This window comes from Antrostomus carolinensis, unplaced genomic scaffold (genome assembly GCF_000700745.2).
Source record: "Antrostomus carolinensis isolate BGI_N321 unplaced genomic scaffold, ASM70074v2 scaffold3483, whole genome shotgun sequence".
NCBI lineage: Eukaryota > Metazoa > Chordata > Aves > Caprimulgiformes > Caprimulgidae > Antrostomus > Antrostomus carolinensis.
Window position 1 is genome coordinate 39,215 of NW_010304350.1, and position 20,390 is coordinate 59,604.

At 39.5% G+C, this 20,390-nt stretch overlaps 1 protein-coding gene across 1 annotated transcript in view; it reads right to left on the minus strand.

Moving 5' to 3' along the window:
- The window catches only part of FARP1 (FERM, ARH/RhoGEF and pleckstrin domain protein 1), a gene marked incomplete at its 3' end in the record, with an annotated part of 165,123 nt that overhangs the window by 36,759 nt on the left and 107,974 nt on the right, over window positions 1-20,390 (minus strand). Inside the window, exons 3-11 of the mRNA XM_010164410.1 lie at window positions 17,318-17,360; window positions 16,134-16,212; window positions 13,509-13,606; window positions 8,714-8,828; window positions 7,219-7,366; window positions 4,463-4,558; window positions 3,815-3,978; window positions 2,178-2,246; window positions 1,368-1,443 (exon numbers count right to left, since the gene is read on the minus strand). Coding sequence (XP_010162712.1) covers window positions 1,368-1,443; window positions 2,178-2,246; window positions 3,815-3,978; window positions 4,463-4,558; window positions 7,219-7,366; window positions 8,714-8,828; window positions 13,509-13,606; window positions 16,134-16,212; window positions 17,318-17,360 — 888 coding nt within the window. The remainder of the gene's footprint in view (window positions 1-1,367; window positions 1,444-2,177; window positions 2,247-3,814; window positions 3,979-4,462; window positions 4,559-7,218; window positions 7,367-8,713; window positions 8,829-13,508; window positions 13,607-16,133; window positions 16,213-17,317; window positions 17,361-20,390) is intronic.

Sequence of the window (20,390 nt, forward strand, 5' to 3'; positions counted from 1 at the left end):
AAAAGGAAGCAATGCAAGGAAGATGAAGGTGTGGGTAGCACTCTTAAATACATTAACCTAGTAGCTTGCTTCTGCCATCTGGGATGCCAGCAACCAGAGAGACCAGAGCTTGTGCATATTGATTGGGTGGGTACATCCATGTGCAATTTCTAGCAAACATTAAACTGGACTAGTTGGCAAGTATGATAAGAGAGTTGGGAGCCAAGTAGTGGAGCAGCTCTAAGTCAGGCCAGACACTGGAAAGACCATGGGGCCTGGAGGTCAATTACTGGTGATGTCATAAGTTTGGATCAGCTATTAGAGACACACCTTTGATGTGCATGTGTCTGTGTGTAAGGTAACTGGGAACCAGGGTACCCAGCTGTCAGTTACTGGATAGACTGGGTGTCTTAAGATGAATTACTGGAGGAATCAATAGTGTGTGTGTGTGTGCAGTGTGCGTGCAGACCTGAGTACCAGCAACTGGAGTGGGGCTGTGAGCCTCAGGGGCTTGTATGTCCAGGTACCAGCTAGTGGGAGACCTGGCTGTTCAGGGGCCTTTGACAGACTGAGTGTCTAAGACCAGTTGCAGGAAGGACTCATAATGTATATAAATGTATATATATTTTCCACTAATGAACTTTTATCCTGATCAGACAAATAGTGGAACAGGATGAGGCCACTGGCACTGTTTGTGCTTGTGGAAGTGCTGTTTTCTGTTTGTGTTTACCTGCATGGCTGGCTGTGTGTATATATATTGTATATGCACATTTATGTGGGGGCCTATTGGGAATACATGCTCAGCCTTCCTACTAGCTCGACCTGGGAACAAGCAGCTGCTGCAACCCTGCTAATATTAGGCTATTGGATTTGCAAACTTCTAACCCATAACAGCTGTTAACACAAGACAAATACATTAGATATCTACCAGAGACAACGGGTTAAAAGTCCAGAGCCATAATTTTTCTGAGGAACTAATTCTTCTCCTCCCTGGTTAATACAACAAAACACCTTGTCATGGGCAACCAAGACTTCTCAGTGAAGGAAAAGAATTTAAAATTTCCCAGATACAATAACCAGCTACAACCTAGGACCACAGCAGTTACACTGTGGATTGCAATTTTTCAGATGGTCATTAGTACACCTCAAATAAGCTCACTATTTCTCTTTGTCTGGTGGTCTGGAAGCAATGCTGTTCCACAGTGCAAATGAACCCGTTCCACTTGCGAAACCTAAAACTTATGACACCCAGGGCTCCCCAACTCCCAGTTAAATGAAAAGTGAGCAGAAAACTATGCTCCTAGAGTTTCAAAACAGCAGTCAGTGGAAGGTAATTTAACAAGAAATGTTTAAAAGCCATGATCCAGAGTTTCATCAACATCACTGACTTGTTTTGGCACTTCTGTATGATGTTCTGAAGGCTGTGCAGTCAGGCTCCTGATGGAATGAATCTTGCTATGTTTCCTGGAGGTAAAAGGAAAAAGACAATAATAAGCCATTTCATTTTTTTCTACAAATAGGAATGAAGAGGCATGCCTCCTTTAAAACAAAACCTTTGAATAGCAGCTTTCATAAAAGTTCACTCCAAAACAGATAACATTCCTCCTTTCTGTAAAATTTAAATGTGCTATGTGTGGCAAACATTAAAAAAAAAAGGAGAGGCACTGAAAGAAAAATGGTCTATCACCAGAACATGAGTCATACACAATAAATTGTTGTCATGGTCCTTGTGGCATTTTGGCCATTGCTTTCAGCTCACCACGAGCAAGATGAGTTCAGACAGAACTGACTTTAGCAAGTTGGAAGCTTTCTCTGGTGACCTCTCCCTTGAGGTTGCCTATACCTATTCCTGTTACTTTCAGTTTTATTCTGAGGTGAGTATGTCTGTTCACATACATTAACCACATCCCACCAAAGAGGGTGCAAATCAACATGGGAGGAAGTTACCTGTGATGGAAGGTAGGATACTCACTGCTGAAAAACAGATTGAAGACTATTGATTTTAAGTAAACTATAGGTTATGCCAACTTCTGCCAAAACATTCAGGACCACGGGAATATTATACAAGTGATAAACTGTCAAACAGGCAAAGAAGGAATTTTTTACTTGGACTAGTGTGAAGACCTTAGAATATAACTAACTGGAAATAATGAATTTTCTTTGATTGAAACATATTGGGATAATTAATTTCCTCTCACCTTTCAAACTGCACTTTTTTGTGCCCTCCTTCTTTAACATAGTCAAGAACTTGCTTCTGAGTCCGACCACTGGAAGAAAACCACAGTTAAAATATTTAATACAATACACCTAGTCATCATAAGCATGTATGTGGCCTGCATATGAAGTCATGGCAACCAGAAAAGTATTTGTCTCTATCAGCAGAAACTCTGGTAAGATCATAAGGAAGGGGACCTGGTCAGATACACACAGTTTTATATCATTTTGTATGTTCCTTGCTTATTTTATTTTTTTTTTTTCTATGGAGCTACTATTTGATGCTGTTTCAGAACTGCTTAAATTTATTTGTGTGCCCTTTATAGGGTACTACATTACTGGGAAGTCACCACAACAGAAAACAAAGCAGTTTTTTTCTCTCATGAACAAAAAACATTACTGAATCCTTTTGAGTGAAACACCAGCCCTACATGGTATCAGCAAACCATGGAAGCCAGAAGAAAACTGCTGAAATACATTTCATGACTCAGTTGCTGCTATTAAACACACCAACTAAACATATATACATTTTCTGCAGAGATTTAGGCTGGAAATCCCATTCTCCCCTTCTGCAAGAGGCCATGAAAAAGTGGTGAGAAAGCCCAGCACTTCCTGTTCTGCAAAGTTATAGACTCAAAAGGGAACTGAGAGCAGTAAAGGAAACCCACACTTCACAAATGCTCAATAAAGAATCAAATCCTCCCCATTCATTAGAGGCTTTCAACAGATCACAGTGAGTGGAGGATGTAGCCAAACCAGGAGGTAAGTTGAACATATCTAGAGTACTAGATTTACTCAGGCAGAAATTTAACAAGATATAGTGTGTTTACCCTAAATAGGTCCTTCCATCTTAACTAATTTACTTTGCAGGCAGGAAACAAAGTGGGAAGAGTTAGAATAGCCATATCTACAATGTTCTCGCACAAGGCCACTAGAGTGTACAGTTTATCTCAGCAAAGAGGGTTTCTAGCTCTTCAGCTTACATCAGCTTTGCAAACAGAATAAACTGTAAGAATAAAAGGATTTCCTCCCCTGGCATACACAATACAATATCTACAATGAGGCTTCTGCCAGTGTAAGAAAAAAAAACTAATAACCCAACCATTAAAAACTTTTCTACAGCTTTAACAATATCCCAGATGGACTTGGTCTTAGTGTAGGTGGTCATCTCAGATAAATCCAAGCATAACTGTCTCAGCATAAAGAGAAGCTATTGCTTCTAACTGCACAGAGATGAGTTTACCACAGGGACATGCAATGAAAATACAAATCTCTACTCTGATACAAAGGAAAGATCCCATCCTAGAAGCAGAGGATTCAAAGAGTGCCAAAAAGTTGCTTGATGGTGTTGCTTACAACACAAGAGGATTTTCTTATGTGAAACCAGCTGGAACCTATATACTTCATATCTTACACCCAAAAAGCTACTTTGCAACAGCTACTACAAAATGAATGCAGGTTTTTTTGCTACAGCATTCTTTGCACTGCTCTGGCTGAGAAGATGCAATGGAAAATACAAAGGAGCAAACTACAATGTAAAAAAGAGGAGCTGAAAATGACAGGTGGATATGATTTTGAAATGAGGAGGCAAGCAAGGTGGAAGGAAGAACATAGGTCTTACCTGAACCTAAATGATGACCCTCTAGAAAAAAGAACAGGCTTAGGCTTTGGTTTAGGTTCCTCAAAAAGCCTGAAAAAGGCATGATGCTCCACACAGATCTTCCAGAAAGATTTGCAAAAATCTCGACTCGCCATAAGGAATTCCAGGGTGTCCTGGAATGAACTCTGAAAATTGAGATAGCATTTGCAATGTAAGCAAGCAAGCAACATACATTACAGAGATGCACTGACAAAGCAGGTGCTATGCTACAAAGAAAAGCTTTTTCCCAACTCACTGGCTTTCAAGCTTAACAGGCCTTATCCTTCCTACTTTGAGACATCACAGATCTGCCTGGCAGTATCAGAGCTATTGCTCAAACTTCCTTTCATTGACAAATACGACAGAGATAAAACAATGGTCTTAACATTAACGAGAAGAGGTGGTTCACACACTGTAACTTCAGGACTGATGATATGGTACCAGAGTTGGAGCCAGAAAACAACTTTGTGACATTCAGTTTACATTTCCTTTGCTAGGATTGCTCACCTGAGATGCCAGGTTGATGCATGCAGTACCAACAGAGAACATAAGCAATTAAAAAAAAATTTTTGAGTAGAAATTTACCAAATAACCTTTTGCCAACTTCACCAATTCCTGACAAGGACTTACATTCACATCAGGCCGTAGTTTGATAAGAAAACGTTTCCTCTTGAAGCTCAGCTTTCGAACCTTAGCCCAGTTGAAGGCATTGATCTTGGTGTGACCCTACAGAGAACAAAGCCAGCAGAGTTTAAGCATTCCAGATGTGAATGGAGACATCTAAGCCACTAGAGAAAGCTTGTCATAAATTAATAATCCATTTGCTTCACTTGAAATTATTATATTTCTTATCATTCGTCCTCTGATAACACAAACTGTAAGCATCTGGTGCTGTGACTGAAGGCAGGTCCTTATTACTAAACTCTTGCATATTTATAGGACTAGGCATACTGAGTTGATGTGAAAGTATCCAACCCAGCATCACTGCACAAAACAGGGTGGCACAGCTTTTGTCCAGATTATGGTAACTTGTTCCACTATGTAGACTCTGATTTTCAGTGGACTAAGTCACCTCCCAGAGGTGCCTCCTTCTCTTTCCACCAGCTACAGAGAGTGCCAGGAATCCAGACACCTAATATGGTCACCTTACTTTGATGGAGTAGATTTCTTTCCTCTTTGTCTGTCTACAGGACAAAATAAAACACTCCTTTAAATATCACTTAACTGAGGGGAAAAAAACCCCAGGAACTGAAAGTTTTGTATTGGAAGTGCCCAATAGTGTATTTTGACCTTTCATAGGGAGAACAGAAGTAAAAGGAACCTAAACAAATTACTTGTCTCTGCAGAGTCACAACATGTTTTTTCCCCAAAATGCAACCAAAACCCAGAAACAAACAGGAAGCCTGGAAAAATTATTTTCAAAATACTACAATTCCCAGCCACTGCATCATTAGCCCCTACTCCCCAGAAGTCTTGTTCTTAATCTATGTTAGAAGGTATTGGAGGTATTATTTTAAAATATTCATTACAGTAGTCTGTTCACTTAAAGACTTCAATACAAACATGCCTACAGCACAGCACAGAAGTTTCATAGAGCTACTACAGGAATACCAAATGCAGAAACCCACGTTGATTTGGGCGCCATCACCAGACGGACGTAGGAGTAATGACAGTGTGATGATCTCTGCTAAGTGAATCTGCTGTCTAAGAATCACATAATTAATCTCCCTTAGATTACTAAATAAATAGCAGGCTTTAAAATAAGTCTATGAGTACTGCTTACGCCATTTGTGAGTGAACCTTTATTTTCCTTGTGGTCAATCTAATGAGGTCTTTATATTTCAATTTCTCTCAGTTATATCCAAAATAAAAAGATGAGCTTCAGGCTCTTGCCCTGTGAAGTGCTTGAAGGAATTCCTAAGCCTACTGCCAGATGCCAACTGCTGGGCAGACTCTAGCAGGTCAAAGCCTGACTTCTGTTTCAGCATTCAGTCTTGGAGCTTGATCCAGCAAAATTTCCAAGTTTTTTTGAAAATTTTTAAAAAACCTGTTTTGAAAGTCCCAAACATATTAGGACAAGAGATGACTGAGTTTTACAGCTTTACAAATAAGGCCTTGGACCTTCAACCAGAAGCTGCATCTTTATGGAAGGATCTCAGCTGTCTGCTGGAACTCAGTGAGGTCCATACTGTTTTGTGTAGACACATACTTTCAGCTCTAAGACAGTCCTGACTTATAAGACTTTGCAATCCATTAACTCAGCTGATGAAAATACTGTGAGAGAGCCAGGGAAGGGCCTGAACATACAATTATTTGAGTTATGTGCATTTCTAACAACATCCTGGTGTTCTCTTGCTTCAAGCTGTGCTTCAGTTTTGGGGTTTTAATAGCAATTCATTTAGTTGAGCGGGTTTTTTTAATTTTAATTTTTAAAAAATTTAGATCTCAGAGCATTTGGGTCAGGCATATTTCTGGATTTGTTTGTTGTTGTTGTTTTTCTTTATAAAAGGACTCAAAGTCTGTTATAAGGTTGGAAAACACTAGTATTTTAACTGAAGTCAAACCATTAAAATTAATAGTCCTTTCTGACAACTGTAAAAATAGACATTTTAAAGAACAGTTTACTTACTGTTTTTAACACACACAATGAGGTCAGTAGCATTTTGGATGTCAGTAGACATTAAGTTCATCGGAAGTGAAAGCAGTTTACACCAGCTCACTATTTGTACCTTCACAACTGTAAAAGCCCAATTTGTTATTTACCTAAAGGGAACTGCAGAACAAGGACTTCATAAATTTACTAATGATGCTTCATGAACATTTAACTAGGCTGACTGGGGTAGCAGAGGAGAGGAAAGAAACGTAAGGAAAATAGTTTGGATCTTTTATAGAAAGAAGCAAGACTCATGGATTCAGCAAAGGTAGAATGGCCAAGGCTGATCAAGAATATTGTAAAAACTGACAAACACTATGGAGAGCTTACATTCGCTTCCTACATCCTTCTCCATGTACTCCAGTTGTCTGTTTTATTTGTCCCTGCTTCACACCCATTTGTCATGCACCATGCCTGCATGAGGTGTCAGCATGACCAACTTGCAAATTGTGACCTGTGGATCAGTTTGCATCTTGAACAGCACGTTGTGGCTGCAGATGGAGTTCTACCCTGTGCATGCAAACAAGGAAAGAGTCCATGGAAGTGAAGGACCTAATGCAGCTATAAAAGGTTTAAGGTCATTTTTAAAAAAAAAGAAAAAAAAAAAAAAGTCAAAGTTCCTAAATTTTCCCAACCAAATTCTTTTAGACATGGTTATGGTCCTGAATTTTTACAGCTGTAAGAAATCTCTCTGCTTCATAAAGTACAAAGTCATGTCCTGAGCAGCTCTAACCTGAAAAACCAGAATGCCTGTGTTGGCAACAGCCAGGTTGATTTTTGTCCCTTCCCTATCCTTGGCTGGATGCAAGCGTATTCCATACATCTCCAGCCGACGGGCAATCTCCAAAAGCTGGAAGTCAGACTCTGCTGGTGTCTGTCCCCTTGAGAAAGAAAACAGAGAAGACACACAAATTCTTCACACCTTTTAATAGAGATCAACAGGTCTTCCAGAGAACAAAGAGACACTTCATCAAACAGACTGAAACCTGACTGAGGTATAAATATCTGTCCCCAGATTTATATTAGCTAGAACAAGAACTTTACCTTTGTCTAAACCAATACCAAAGAACCTGCAGATTTTATAGTCTACTAGAACTAAATTTTGATTGCTCCAATTCTGAGACACTCAATACAGCTAGATTTTGCACCATTAACTTTAACAGAATTCACTACCTCTATTTCTATTTTCCGTTGGGAAAACATGCTATATTCCTAAAATATATATATATATATACACACACACACACACACACAATCATAAACAGAGATGTGTAAACATGTTGTTCATCATAAAAGTGAATGCAATAGCAAAATGAAGTAAAACAGAAGACATGAAAACATTAACATAAATGTTGGGAATCCATCAGCTTTAAATTAATCATGATGAAATTACGCAAAAGTTTTGATTAATACTGCTATAGAACTCCCTACCACTCATATCTAATTCAATGTAACTCAAAGTGAAATTGTTCAAGTCTTGAAGTGATCTTGACAGCAAAAAAGTACCTTTCTATGCCTGATTTATAATTCTTTCAACCATCTTCTTATTACTAACCCTTCTCTGGAAGTGTTTAAGGCCAGGCTGGATGAGGCTTTGAGCAACCTGGTCTAGTGGAAGGTGTCCCTGCTGATGGCAGGGGGGTTGGAACTAGATGATCTTTAAGGTCCCTTCCAACCCAAACCGTTCTATGATTCTATGATACTAATCTTTTCTCCAGGCCTTAGAATACCAGCTTCCATCATCCTCCTGAATCCTATTCCCCCAAATCCCTAATTCTGCAAGCACTTCATGCTTTTCCTAAAACTGTCATTAAGCCTGTTCTTCACCCATCTCTAAATGTAGCATGGAAAGGTGAAAAAGCAACATTCAATGTCCTTGAAATCAAAAAGACTGCTGTCAGAAGTGCCTGACTAATCAGTCATCATTTGCAATCATACCTGCATGCAAAAAATGAGCAGTGAAGCATTTTGTATGAAACAGACTGTAAAATAATGACATGCTTGAATGAATATCAAAATCAATTGCTCTTTAAACATCTTGTTATGATGACGGGAGAAAGGCAGGAGTAACCTTCATGAAATTCACAGGCTTGAACGTGTTTTGAAAAGTAACCTTTGAGAAAACTCAGAGGTCCAAATCTCTTTTGTACTTATGATCTAGCATATATTTACAGTTAGAACTACTCTAAATGAAAAGAAGGCAAATAAGAGGAACAAAAACATCTTACATGTGACTACGGTGAAATTCCATGATTTTGTCTTCTAGTGCTTCTTGCTGAGGTATATACTTGTTCTTCGCTAAGTGTTCACGATCTATGGTTTCATCAAAATCTCCAATCTCGGCTATAGAGAATTTTAAGAAAAGTCTGTTAAAACATTGTATTAAATCTGAATTTTTCAGGCAATCCAAAAGGTGCAGACAGCTAGGAAGAAAGCAGAGAAGCAAACATAGTTTCTTGCAAATGGTGTCATGGTTTTATGATTCGCACTACGTTATCTTCCTCACATTCCTCCCTTCTCCTTTGTGTTAGTATCCGATATGTGAGAAGAAGCCCAAGGATTCCTCCCATCCACCACAATCATCTAAGTAGCTATTGGATGTCAACTGAACAAATGAAGCCATTACAGTGCTGCCTTGACTTCTGTGAGGGATAACTGGTCATGGGTGACAGGGAAGACAGCACTAATCTAGCAAAACTCATCCATCTCTCTCACATGTATGGTGGTGCTCAGGTGCTTCTCCCAGAGCGGCCAAGCACAAGTCTCCTCCCCAGGTCCATGCCCCATACTGTAATCTTTGGTGGAAAATCTGAAGAGAGATGGTTTTGTTTGTTTGTTTGAACACAGACATGTATTTCACCTCATGGGGTCATGAAACATTTGTTTTCCTCTAATTTTGCAGCAGTTTGAGACACATTCTGTCTCCCTCCTCCTCAAAGTTGCTCCCATCTGCTGCAGTTATTCAATGCTGTGTGCAACAGTATGTCACAACCACCTTCCATTTTGCAGCCCATTCAGTGAGATCTCCTTTTTTTCTTTTTTTGCAGGGGGGATGGGGGGAGAGGGGGAGGAAGAGGCAGGCAATCTATGTGTAGGTGCCAGATTACTATCTTGTTGCCTGCTGTTCTTGGAATGCCTCTGAAAATCTTGCTATTAGCTTTTTCACTAAACAATGTAGCAGCCTCTGCATGCAAATCTGTTGGAATAATGGCAATAAAGCTATAACAAAGGCTGCTACTTTAATAAGGTCAGTGAAATTAAAATGCAGCACCCCCAAATTAAATCCAGGTTGCAGACAGACATGATATTGTGGAGCTGACCTAGAACGTCACAGACCCAAACTCAGATCCTTGCCTCATCCTCACCTCAATTCCGCCCACGTAAATGATCCCTTAATCCAGTTCTCTCCAAAATAAGCTGGTTTAGAAAAAAAGAAAGGTTTTGGATGATGATTAAAACACTGCAGGTGATTTCTCACAGAAGTTTGCCTGGGATCAGATGTACATGCAAATGTGGAGGGGGAGCAATAACCTTGTGTAGGCAGGGAAGGTGAGGACCAGAGCATCTATGAATGACAGAGCAGTAACCTTTCAACCCAAATTGCTGCAGCCGCACAATGACTTTATACTTTGAAGGTCAGAGGTGGAAAAGAGTTGATAATTGAGACTGTCCGATTTCCACCTCCTCCCTCATCCCATCTGCTCTGAATCATTCCTTGAGATGGTAGAAATACTACAGAATCTCTTGAGAATTCTCCTTTGTAAAATGTCCCTTTTGTCCCCATCTCAGAAACAGCTTTACCCACCCCAGCATCACAAATCTTTAGGGTCTGTTTTTAAGCCTAACTCAAGTGAAAGGCAAGTTTCTCTTCTTTAATAAAGCCATAAGCCCACCTAAGTTTGCAACACCTGAAATAACATGGGCCTTGATTCTTTAAAATGCAGTTCACACCCTGTACATCCTTGTACATGGATGGACTTAAACAACCTCTGTAGGGCTTTCTTCAGAGCCAAGGGTACAGGGAAGACTCTTTCACCTCTACATGATTTCTATAATGTTCTCTGCATTTGTCAACTGCAAATCCATTATCAAAATTGCCCTCCTGGATTTCAAGTTACTTCTGAATTCGTTGTCTCTGCCCTTGTACTCAACAGCTTTTCCTTCTCTCCTTAGCCCTCCTTTTCCACCTTAAATGCCTTTCTAGTAGCACTACCTCTAGAAAGAGAGGGAGTTATATTTTAAATAGTCACCCTCACATATAACTCTTCTTTAAAATCTTCTCATGTCTCAGCCAAAGACTGATTTCCACTAATGCTCCCTTTTCTCTTATCTTGCAAGTGCATCACACCATGCTGTATTCTGTCTGCATTAGCACTTCTGATATGTCTAATGCTTTGTATTTCAGCTCTTTTCCTTTAATCAGTCCATCTTCTTACTTTATACACTCACTTTACTGCATCATTTGCCATATCAAAGTGTCCTCTCACTTCTAACACTTTCTACAATGCTTTTAAGGTATTTTTAAATAGAATGCTTCAAATATAAATTTCATTCTGTAATATAAATGCTAATTTAACAGAAACTTATTTGCTGTCATATTATTATTTCACATAAATAACAGTCTATAACATTGACGTAAACTTTTATACATAATATAAGGGCCTCCTGGAATCAAATATCCTCCATAGAAACTGCCTGAAGGCACAGCATTGATAAGACATGCAATACCTAACCTCCTGCATTCTCAGTCTTTCCACTTTGATATCACTACTCTCATCAACTGTCTAGTTTTGGTTTTTTTGCAGACAAATATGTAGTATTTTTTGAAAAATATGTAGTATTTTTTTCTACTGAATAATAAGCTAGAGAGAAAATAAATGCAAAAGCCATATGGGTAAGACACAGCTATAGACTCTTATCAGAGGAAATTTCCACAGAAAAATGTTCATGAAACACAAGATAGATAAATGAGACAGTCACAAACTTCTAGCAGAGGTTTCCAGCAAACATTGTTGCACAAAAAAGGGAGAGGGGAAAAATAATAAACAGCAAAAAAAAGGCCCAGCTTGCAGTCAGGACCTGATGAGGGGAAGCAGCACTGCAGGTACACCATGAGGCACAACATCCAAAATAGCAGTTCAGATTCTGTGAATAACTGTCTCACTTCTCCTTCTGATGTGATGGAAAAACTCAATTTTTCACTACAGAAGTATCTTACCTTACTCTCCCCATAAGGAGAGTACTACTTGATACCTAAAATCCCAGTTCAGAATCACTCTGCACCTCAAGCTCACAGGTGAAGGGGACAAAGAACTAGAGAGATTTGAAAAGCATGATGATCATTTCCAGCAACTGAGGGAAATTATTTAATCCAACAGTATAATGCATCTCAGTGGCACAAGAGCAATGGTGGTGATCTGGCAGTTTTTCACACTCCTAAATGAATGCTTCTTGCTGGCCTGCAGAGGTGTATCAGGGGATTGGCCAGGTGGATAATGGAGGAATTTTGAAAAAAACAGTGAATAAACTTTGAGTTTGGCTGTGGGGAGAAGGGAAAGGGACAGCTTGTAAAGGTGAAAGGACAACCTGTATTTTATCCTCTTATGCTGTTGCTTTAGGAAAACAAGCTAGCAGTTGCACTCTGAGCAGTTCAGACACCAGAGCTGTAGGTGGTTCAGTGAAGAACTAAATTGAGTAATCAATAAGAGATGAGAAGGTAGAAATCATAAGGAAAATAATGCATATAAAGTATTAGAGCTCAAGAGAGGATGATCATGAAGCACTATGTCAAATGAAGAGAGACACATGCATTAGGGTGTCCTCTCCTCAACATCATTCCTTGGTGCACAGACATTTAGTAGGAAAACTCACCCTCCTAGAATGCAGTGTAACGAATCATACTCAACTTCCCCAAAACAATCAAGATTTTTTTTTCCTGAGATGAAAGGAAATTAGAACTAGCTTAACCAAGGAGAGAACTACAGTTGGTGTGCTGGACACCGTAATGGGAAAAACAAAAAGACACAAAAATCTCACTAGCCAAGGATTTTTTTATTTTTTTTTTAAGTCTGTGCTGCAAAAATACTCAGTTTTAAAATGGTATGAGGAATATTGTTGTAGAGCTTCTTATTGCTAGTCAGTCACACTGGGCAATGGAAATGGAAAACCATGCAATACTTGCCTTTCCAACAGCAACTGATGAGAAACTGCCCTAACACTCAAACAGATTACGACAAAGGATTATGAGATTTATCTATTAATCACTATAGAGCTTCTGAATGTCTTTGTTGACTGAAATTTCCATATAACAGCATTTCAGTGGAAATATGCAATACTGAATTGTACAGTGACCATTCAAAACAATGGTTTATTATGACCATTATAGATGCTACTAAGTGGTTTCTTCTAATGTTGTTCTCAAGATGAGTGTCCATAAAATCTTGAAATGGAAAACATATGCTGCCTTTCAAGCGATCTGGAAGCTAGAAGAAGCTTTGATGTGATGAACAAAGTTAATGTATGATCCTACTAAACAGTCTTAGTGTGCACACTTTGCAGTTAAAAAAAACCCAACCAGACAACTTAAAACTTGTTGGTTTTTTCTTCCCTAACAGTTTCCTCTTAGGACTGTGATTTAGTGTGGCATTCTAAGCATGTTTGTTTACTACATTCTCTAGACAGCATACAGATCTCCAGGAATTTGAATGCTCTGCTGACATGATACAAAGTATAATAAAACAGGAATTCAAACTGTCTGTCACTGCCTTTGCAGTTTGCTTTTTAAATGATCCTAGGCGGACTATCAAATGTGGTGCTTTAAAAATGCAAATCCAGTGTACAGAAGCTCTGCTTTATTTGAAAAAGTAAATTACCTGTACTTGGATGCCATTATACAGAAAGACAGTAAATCGTCCATGTGGCTTAAACCCGTTCCTACAGCAGCTACTAACAGGTAAACCAGCAAAGCATGTCCAACCAATCATCCTGTTTATCCTCCTGGAAAGAAGAAAGAAGGGCACTTACACTGTACTATGTGTGAGATTAAGAGAGCAGTGCTGGTATCATTACACGTTAGCCTTCCTTGTGCCAGGTCCTGCTTCACCTGCAATGCAAATAGGTACCTGCAAAACAAAAGTGAACAAAGAGTTACACAAAGCATGAGGGAAAAAAAAAAAAGAGGGGAAAGTATTTCAACGTCAACTCCAGTTTTAGCTACCAGTTTGGCAGTTCCTTTCACTTTTTGGAATCTACAGAAGGGATCTGAACTTCCTAAGTTTAGAGGCTAAATAAAACATAACAGATACTGTATTACAGCCGTTAGAGTCTTACATGGTGGCTGCTTTGCAGAACTGAGATATCTCTCTCTTTCTCTCTCCCCCTGTCTCTTTGAACCACAGCAATGAGATCTGGAAGTGATATGACAGTGGAAGCCAATGTGACAGCTATTAAGTGCTCAGCCACCACACAGCAAGCAGCACCAGATAATGGAGCTGCATGTAACTATGAAGAAATGCCAGACAAAGCAGTGATTTAGAGTTATCAGTTAGTTCTTGCAGAACACAAGGAGAACTCTAAAATTCCACCTTGGCACTCATCTGGGAACAAGGAATAAGATCTCAATCGAACAACTAGCTAGCTCTGATACTTTTGTGGCCCCGTTACCTTCACTGCCTGTGCACCAGCCATTTTTAATATATTTGCTTCCAAACCACCTCAGTCATCTAAGGCAACCCTAAATAGAAAATTTAGGAGCAGACATCACAGGACCATGACATTATTTCAACATTTACATTTTTTCTAGCTCCAACAGGAATTGAAACTGCTTAGTTCCACTCAGCAACAAATTCCTCCCTAGAAAAAAAAACAACTGACCTAGCAGTAAGCATTTCTCCTACACTTAGTATGAAACTTGAACTGGTTGGGCACCTTAGCAAGCCTTCCAAAGGCTGCAGCTCCTCTGGAGGATCTCAATAGTTTTTAATAAGACTACATTTTAATAGGTTCAGTGAAAAGCTCTCATTTGAACAGTGAGTTTCTGAATGAGGAAATGAAGGTAAAAAATGAAAAGGGCAAACTGATTCAACGAGTATAGAAACATACACAGTACATGAAATAATATAGCAGATTTAAGTAATGTCATTTTGAAACCTGCAAACATCTGCCTACCTATACAAATTTCACTCTAGCAGAACAATATAGCACAGAAGTGTTGTATTCTCTGCTTCTTCAAGTGATGATGTTGTTCCCTGTGGATATGCTTTTACATCCTACACACTGCTGTGTACATATATTCAATTTCCCCAGCATACACATTTAAAATCTAACCAAAAAAGTCATTAGGATTCAGAGACACGTCTCCAGGTGCAGAAAGAGATTACTAAAAGTCAATTTACAGTTCACATACTAAGCAACAATATGCAGAATATCTATCTGGAAACATGTATGTTTCATTAGTAACATCACATTGTGAGTTTTCATTCATCCCTTTATTGTTTTTAGTCAATCTTTCAAGTAAATATTCCTCCTTCCCACCTCACTTTCTACTTTTCTCTGTCCAGGCCAGCAAGAAATATCAATAATTTCTTTTTTTCCATTCCATTTGTCTATTACCAAAATAAAACAAGACAGAGAGAAACACAGAACAACAAAGGTGGACTTGTTCTTTATAAAGCAGGTCATAAGGACACAAGAGTTCTTTGCAGAAGAGGACTTCATCTTGTGGGAAGATGCAAAACAAAAACTAATAGTGAAAATACTGAATCAGAATGGAAAAATGTAATTAAAAATGACAATATTGTAGATCAGAAAAAGAGATGAAAAGTTTCAGTGAAGAAATACTGCAGTAAAACAATGTTTCTAACCACAAATGAAAGACCTGATAGCAAGGAAGAACCTTAATAAGTTCCTCATATATATATTTACTCATAGAGAAATATGACTCTCTACGCCAACACAGTGTGAAATTCAGAGCTTAAATGAAGTTACTTAAATGCACACACCTATAAAGTATTATTTCTGCCTATGTGTGTATCGTTCTCTACCTTCCTTACTTTTAATTTTATTCCCTCTCCTTTCCATTTCTCTATCTGAAGTCACACTTCCACCCATGCAAACCTTTGTCCTTTGCACTGGCTATATGAACAGGGACCCCCACCTGCTGCAACTTGGCAGCTCATGCAAAACAACTCTCTCCCAAACGTGGATGCAGAGTGGCACGTGTCCCTCAGCAGAGGAGCGCCCCAGGGCACCCAACACATGGCTTAGTCATGTCCCTTCCAACACCCCTGCCAAAGTGGCTTGGAGAATTCTGTTGTCGAACTGCCTTCTCTTGGGGTGAGCAAAGCTCTCCCAGGACCCCAAATCCAAGAAGGCAAAGGACTTTCCTGCATTTTGCAGAACCTCTCAGCACAGATTAGGAGAATCTTAGGGTCTATTTTTCAGGTGCATTCAAGGTTGGGGCAAATAACATCAAGCTAATACCAAGAGGCAGTCACTGACCCTCACCCAATCATCTCAAATTCCATGTTTTCCCCACTTTCCACCAGAGATTTAATGCCACTAAAGATTTAAGAAAAAAAAAAAAAAAAGAAAAAAAAAGAAAAAAAAAGAAAAAAAAAGAAAAAAAAGAAAAGTCGTGCAGCTACTAACCTTGTCAGTTCCTCCTGCAGCTGAGCATGGTCAGGTGGGAAGAATTTTACCACAAATTTTACAACAACATGTTTTGGTCCTAGGGGAAATGTCAAAGGAAGTTAGTGAACATCAGTAACATACTGGCCAAATTTTATTTCGCAGAATGATGTACAAGGGATGATTCATGGAACTTGCTGTGCTAACATACATGCTAACCTCCCGTCCTTTGTTAGTATTCTGATTATTTAGAAATTGCACAATAAAATTTACACACAGTAAAAGAGAATAGTAACTTGGTTGAGGGATACTCTGCCAGAATCGAGTCTGTTTTTAGTAATTACATCAGTTGATCCAATAAAATATGTGTGTCTACTTTCCCTGCTTCAGAACAGGAGGGAGCTAAAATGCACTCCATTTTTCAAGTCTGCTAGTAAATTATTATTTCTGTTTTAAGAGCATCACATTTGTTCTGATGCTTACAAGTACAACCAGTGACAAAAGGAGCAATGCATCTCTCTCTCATGAGAAAGAGAGGTGTCAGAGCACACACAGACTAATATGATCAGAGAGGCACCTAGGGAAACTTAATCTCAATGGCGAAATTCAATACATAATGTACTTTGTTGATATTTGACAGAGAAACAAAATCACCAAGAGCTTTCCTGTTCACTTCTACTTTTTCTAGAGCTGATGCCTTTTTACAAATTCCTTTTGCCTCCCACCATAACTTTCTCTGATGCCTCTGACCCAAATGTTTCCTTCCTCTTGGTTTCAGTCAGTTTGAAGTTCACTACCAGTGTCGTAGAAAGCTGTAGCATATTTGCTAGCTCCTTCCCAGCAATAATGTCTTCCTGTTCTTTTTCTTTTATCCTGATGACTGTTACCTTTTGGCAACGTGTGCTTCCTTTAATCCTTCTTTTACTGCATGCTTCTTTCCTCTATGAAACTGTTTCCTCCACTGCCACCACTGCCTCTTCTAGTGACTGACTAAACCTCTGCCTCCTACTGGGACAGCCCCTTCATATGTTCATGTGACATAATTTTACAGCACACATTGTACCTCTTCTAAGAGCAGAACAGAAATAAAAAACAATCCAAACAAAATTCAGTGAAGAAAGCTGAGAAGATCCCAAGTGACAGAGTCCTCATTTATTCAAGTACTCTCAGATTGACAAAATAAATAACAGCAAGGAAGTACTTACTTCTAATCTGTTTCATAACAGGCTTCAAGAGATCAAGCCACACCTGAAAACAAAGGAAGGTGGTGTTATAATCTCTGAACAAACTACTGCTTACAAAGGAGCATTTTTCATTGCACTATTTAAAATCATTTACTTATATATTTTTTCCAGTGTGGTCATCATGCTCTCCCTAATTACATGTAGTGCATTTTCTCCCCAAAACCCTGGAAGATGCTCAGGAAACAGCACTGTTAACAGGCTGTCACCCTGGCACAGCTTTTGAAGCAGTACAGATCCAGAGAGCTGGGAAACAGCGAGGAAATCTCCCCCTCAGTTGCCTCAGATACCAACAATTACAGCACGTTTCATCAGGAACCATTCGTTTAGTGGAAAGAACAACCGAAATAAGGAGTTAAAAAAAAATACAGTCCTATGCTGTCTCCAGAAAGGTAAGTGGAAGAGGCTGGTGCTTGTCTCTGAGCTGGGAACGTTGGGCAAACAGAGAAATGAGAAGGCAGCTTTGAGAACCCCAGAGGAGTCCCACCATGAGGCCTGGGCATAAACGTGGGGCTCCTGACCACCACCTGAGAGAGGAATGTCTTGGCAGGTCAAGGGCGTGAGGTGGACATAGCACAAAGCAGGGGCAGGAGGAGGGTCACTTCATAACTGTGTAACGTTTTGTCTCCCCTATAGACCTGGGAAGTTCAGGCCTAAGCTTTCTTAGCCAGGGGCAGCGTAACTTCTGCAGATAGTTTACTTCCACCTGTTTTTTAACAACCCATTTTTCAGGACAGCATGTGGGTCTTCCCTTCGGCTTTCAGAAGAGAAGTAGTGTGTGGACGCAGAGTTTTTAGAGCCCAACCCCCTGTTCTGCAGTCCCAGTCAGAAGGGCCTGGGCAAAATATTATGGAAAGCTGAGGGACAATCAGGCAGAAGGTAAAAGCCAAACGACTTGCAGGGCCTGGAGAAGTGCGACAGCTCACAGTCCTCGGTTGGTAACTAACTGTGCCCAAGATTTGTATTTTGTTATCTCTCTAAATTGCATGGAGCCTCCCTTGGAGACGTCTGGAATTTGTGGAGGAACATCCTACAACCACCACAAAGGTTAAAACCATTAAAAAACAAATTAACCGAGTCTTCCTCTGGAAAAAGAAGATGTATTGAAATGAATCCACTTTCGACCTTTAATAACTTTAGATTATGCAGAGACTGAAACATACTCAAAATATTCATTTTAGAAAATCACCTGAGAAGCCAGAGAGAACAGGCCTGTATTGCTGCTATAACTGCTCCAACGCTGATTGCCATTTTCATCATTACCAATACAAGTACTTAAAATTAGCAAAGATCTCGCACTCCTGCCCCTTCACACTCACTAAAGTTTCTCAATGGAATTCTTTTTATGTTTCTCAGCCTATGAAAGTCTTTTTTTTTTTTTTCAGAAGGGCTAAAGAAAGTTGGTTATCCAAGAATAGGAACACAGTGTTTATCACACATTAAACTGGTTCTGACATTTTTTGGCATTTCAGTAACTTAAAACTGTTTTGTTTCAGAAAGTTGGCATGTACGTAATCTGCAACAAAGGCCAAGGACTTTGCCAAGTTTAGTGGGAAAAATAAATAATCTTGAATATGAAACAGCCAGTTTATAAGAACATGGGAGTAATATATTTTACTTGACACACACACAAAAAAAAAATCTCTCTCCATCCAGAAGGAGTTTATTATATAGCATGAACACACAAGTGCATCATTCCTTTCTCCACTTTCCCAATCATGCTATGAGCAAGTGACAACATCCTTGACCAGACTGCCAGATACTAGAAATACATACATTGAACTTAAGTAGGGAGAAAGATGGGACAAAATGAAGACCCACCACTATCACCAAACCCAAGCAATTGAAACTTATGGATCGTGCAAATGCAACACTGTATCTAAACATAGCCAATCTGAGACTGGTTTATAAACTGGAAATGAAAAATAACATGAAGATTCAATTAAGATTCATGTTTTCAATTTTACCTGGAACTACAAAGGCTAGATTATTTATTTTTCAAACAAAGTCTGGCATTCCATGACAACGACCAGATTTCAGCAGCTGGAGAATTGGGGCAGACGTCAAGTGTGATGAAACTCTGTGAAACTCCAGGCTTAGCAACAGTGCCTTGTTTCTCCTTGTCCCAGCAGGATGTGCAGCCCTCAGACCCTCCACGTTCATCTCCCATGCAGATCTTGTCTGCTACAAGCACGGCACGCTTGAACGTATACAGCTGCCAGGCATCTTGACATCAATATGTCAGATATGAGGTCTGGAGCCTTGCACGTTGAAACAAACACAGCTCAACTGTGAATATATGACTTCACCTACACATGATAACATCCAAACAAATATGCTCCAAATATTTATTTTTCCTTCTACATTGCACTCTACATTGGAAAAGCAACTCATTCTCTTCAGATTATACGAATGTAAAATACGCATGTGTGTTTTATTTCTCAGACACAATGTTAAATACAATTTTTTTTTTATTTGCACAATGCTTGAGTTCTACATTATGGTCATTAAGAAGCTCAGAAAGTTTTAAATCCCACAGGAACATTCACCTCAACTACATTATATAAACTGACTAGTATAATTTCAATATAAATACTGCTCTCAGAGTGGTGCTGCACATTGAACCAATGACTCATAATCAAATCTCCTGCTTCAGAGCTCCCGTGAGTTGCTTTTAGGTGGTCAAAGGTGTTACCTTCCACTGAATCTCACCATTCCTGGGGTACAGCTGACCAGCTGCAGACAAGATTTGGGGATCCTCCCCTTTTTCAGAAGCAAAGATTGAAACAACCAGCAGGAACACGGACCGAAGATCTCAGATACTGGGCTAATATTTCCTTTTGGAAGAGCAGGGGCCAGGTGAGTTACCATGCTTGATGCATGGAGGCATTTTGCTTCAGGTCAAACTGGCAACAGCCTTAGGGGGTTTTCTCCACCTTCCTCTTCATCAGAGCCCTGGCTTCCCCACTGTGAGCATCTGGACATATTTCCAGCCAGTCAATTCCTGCCACTGCGAGGGCCTCAGGCACTGGCACCA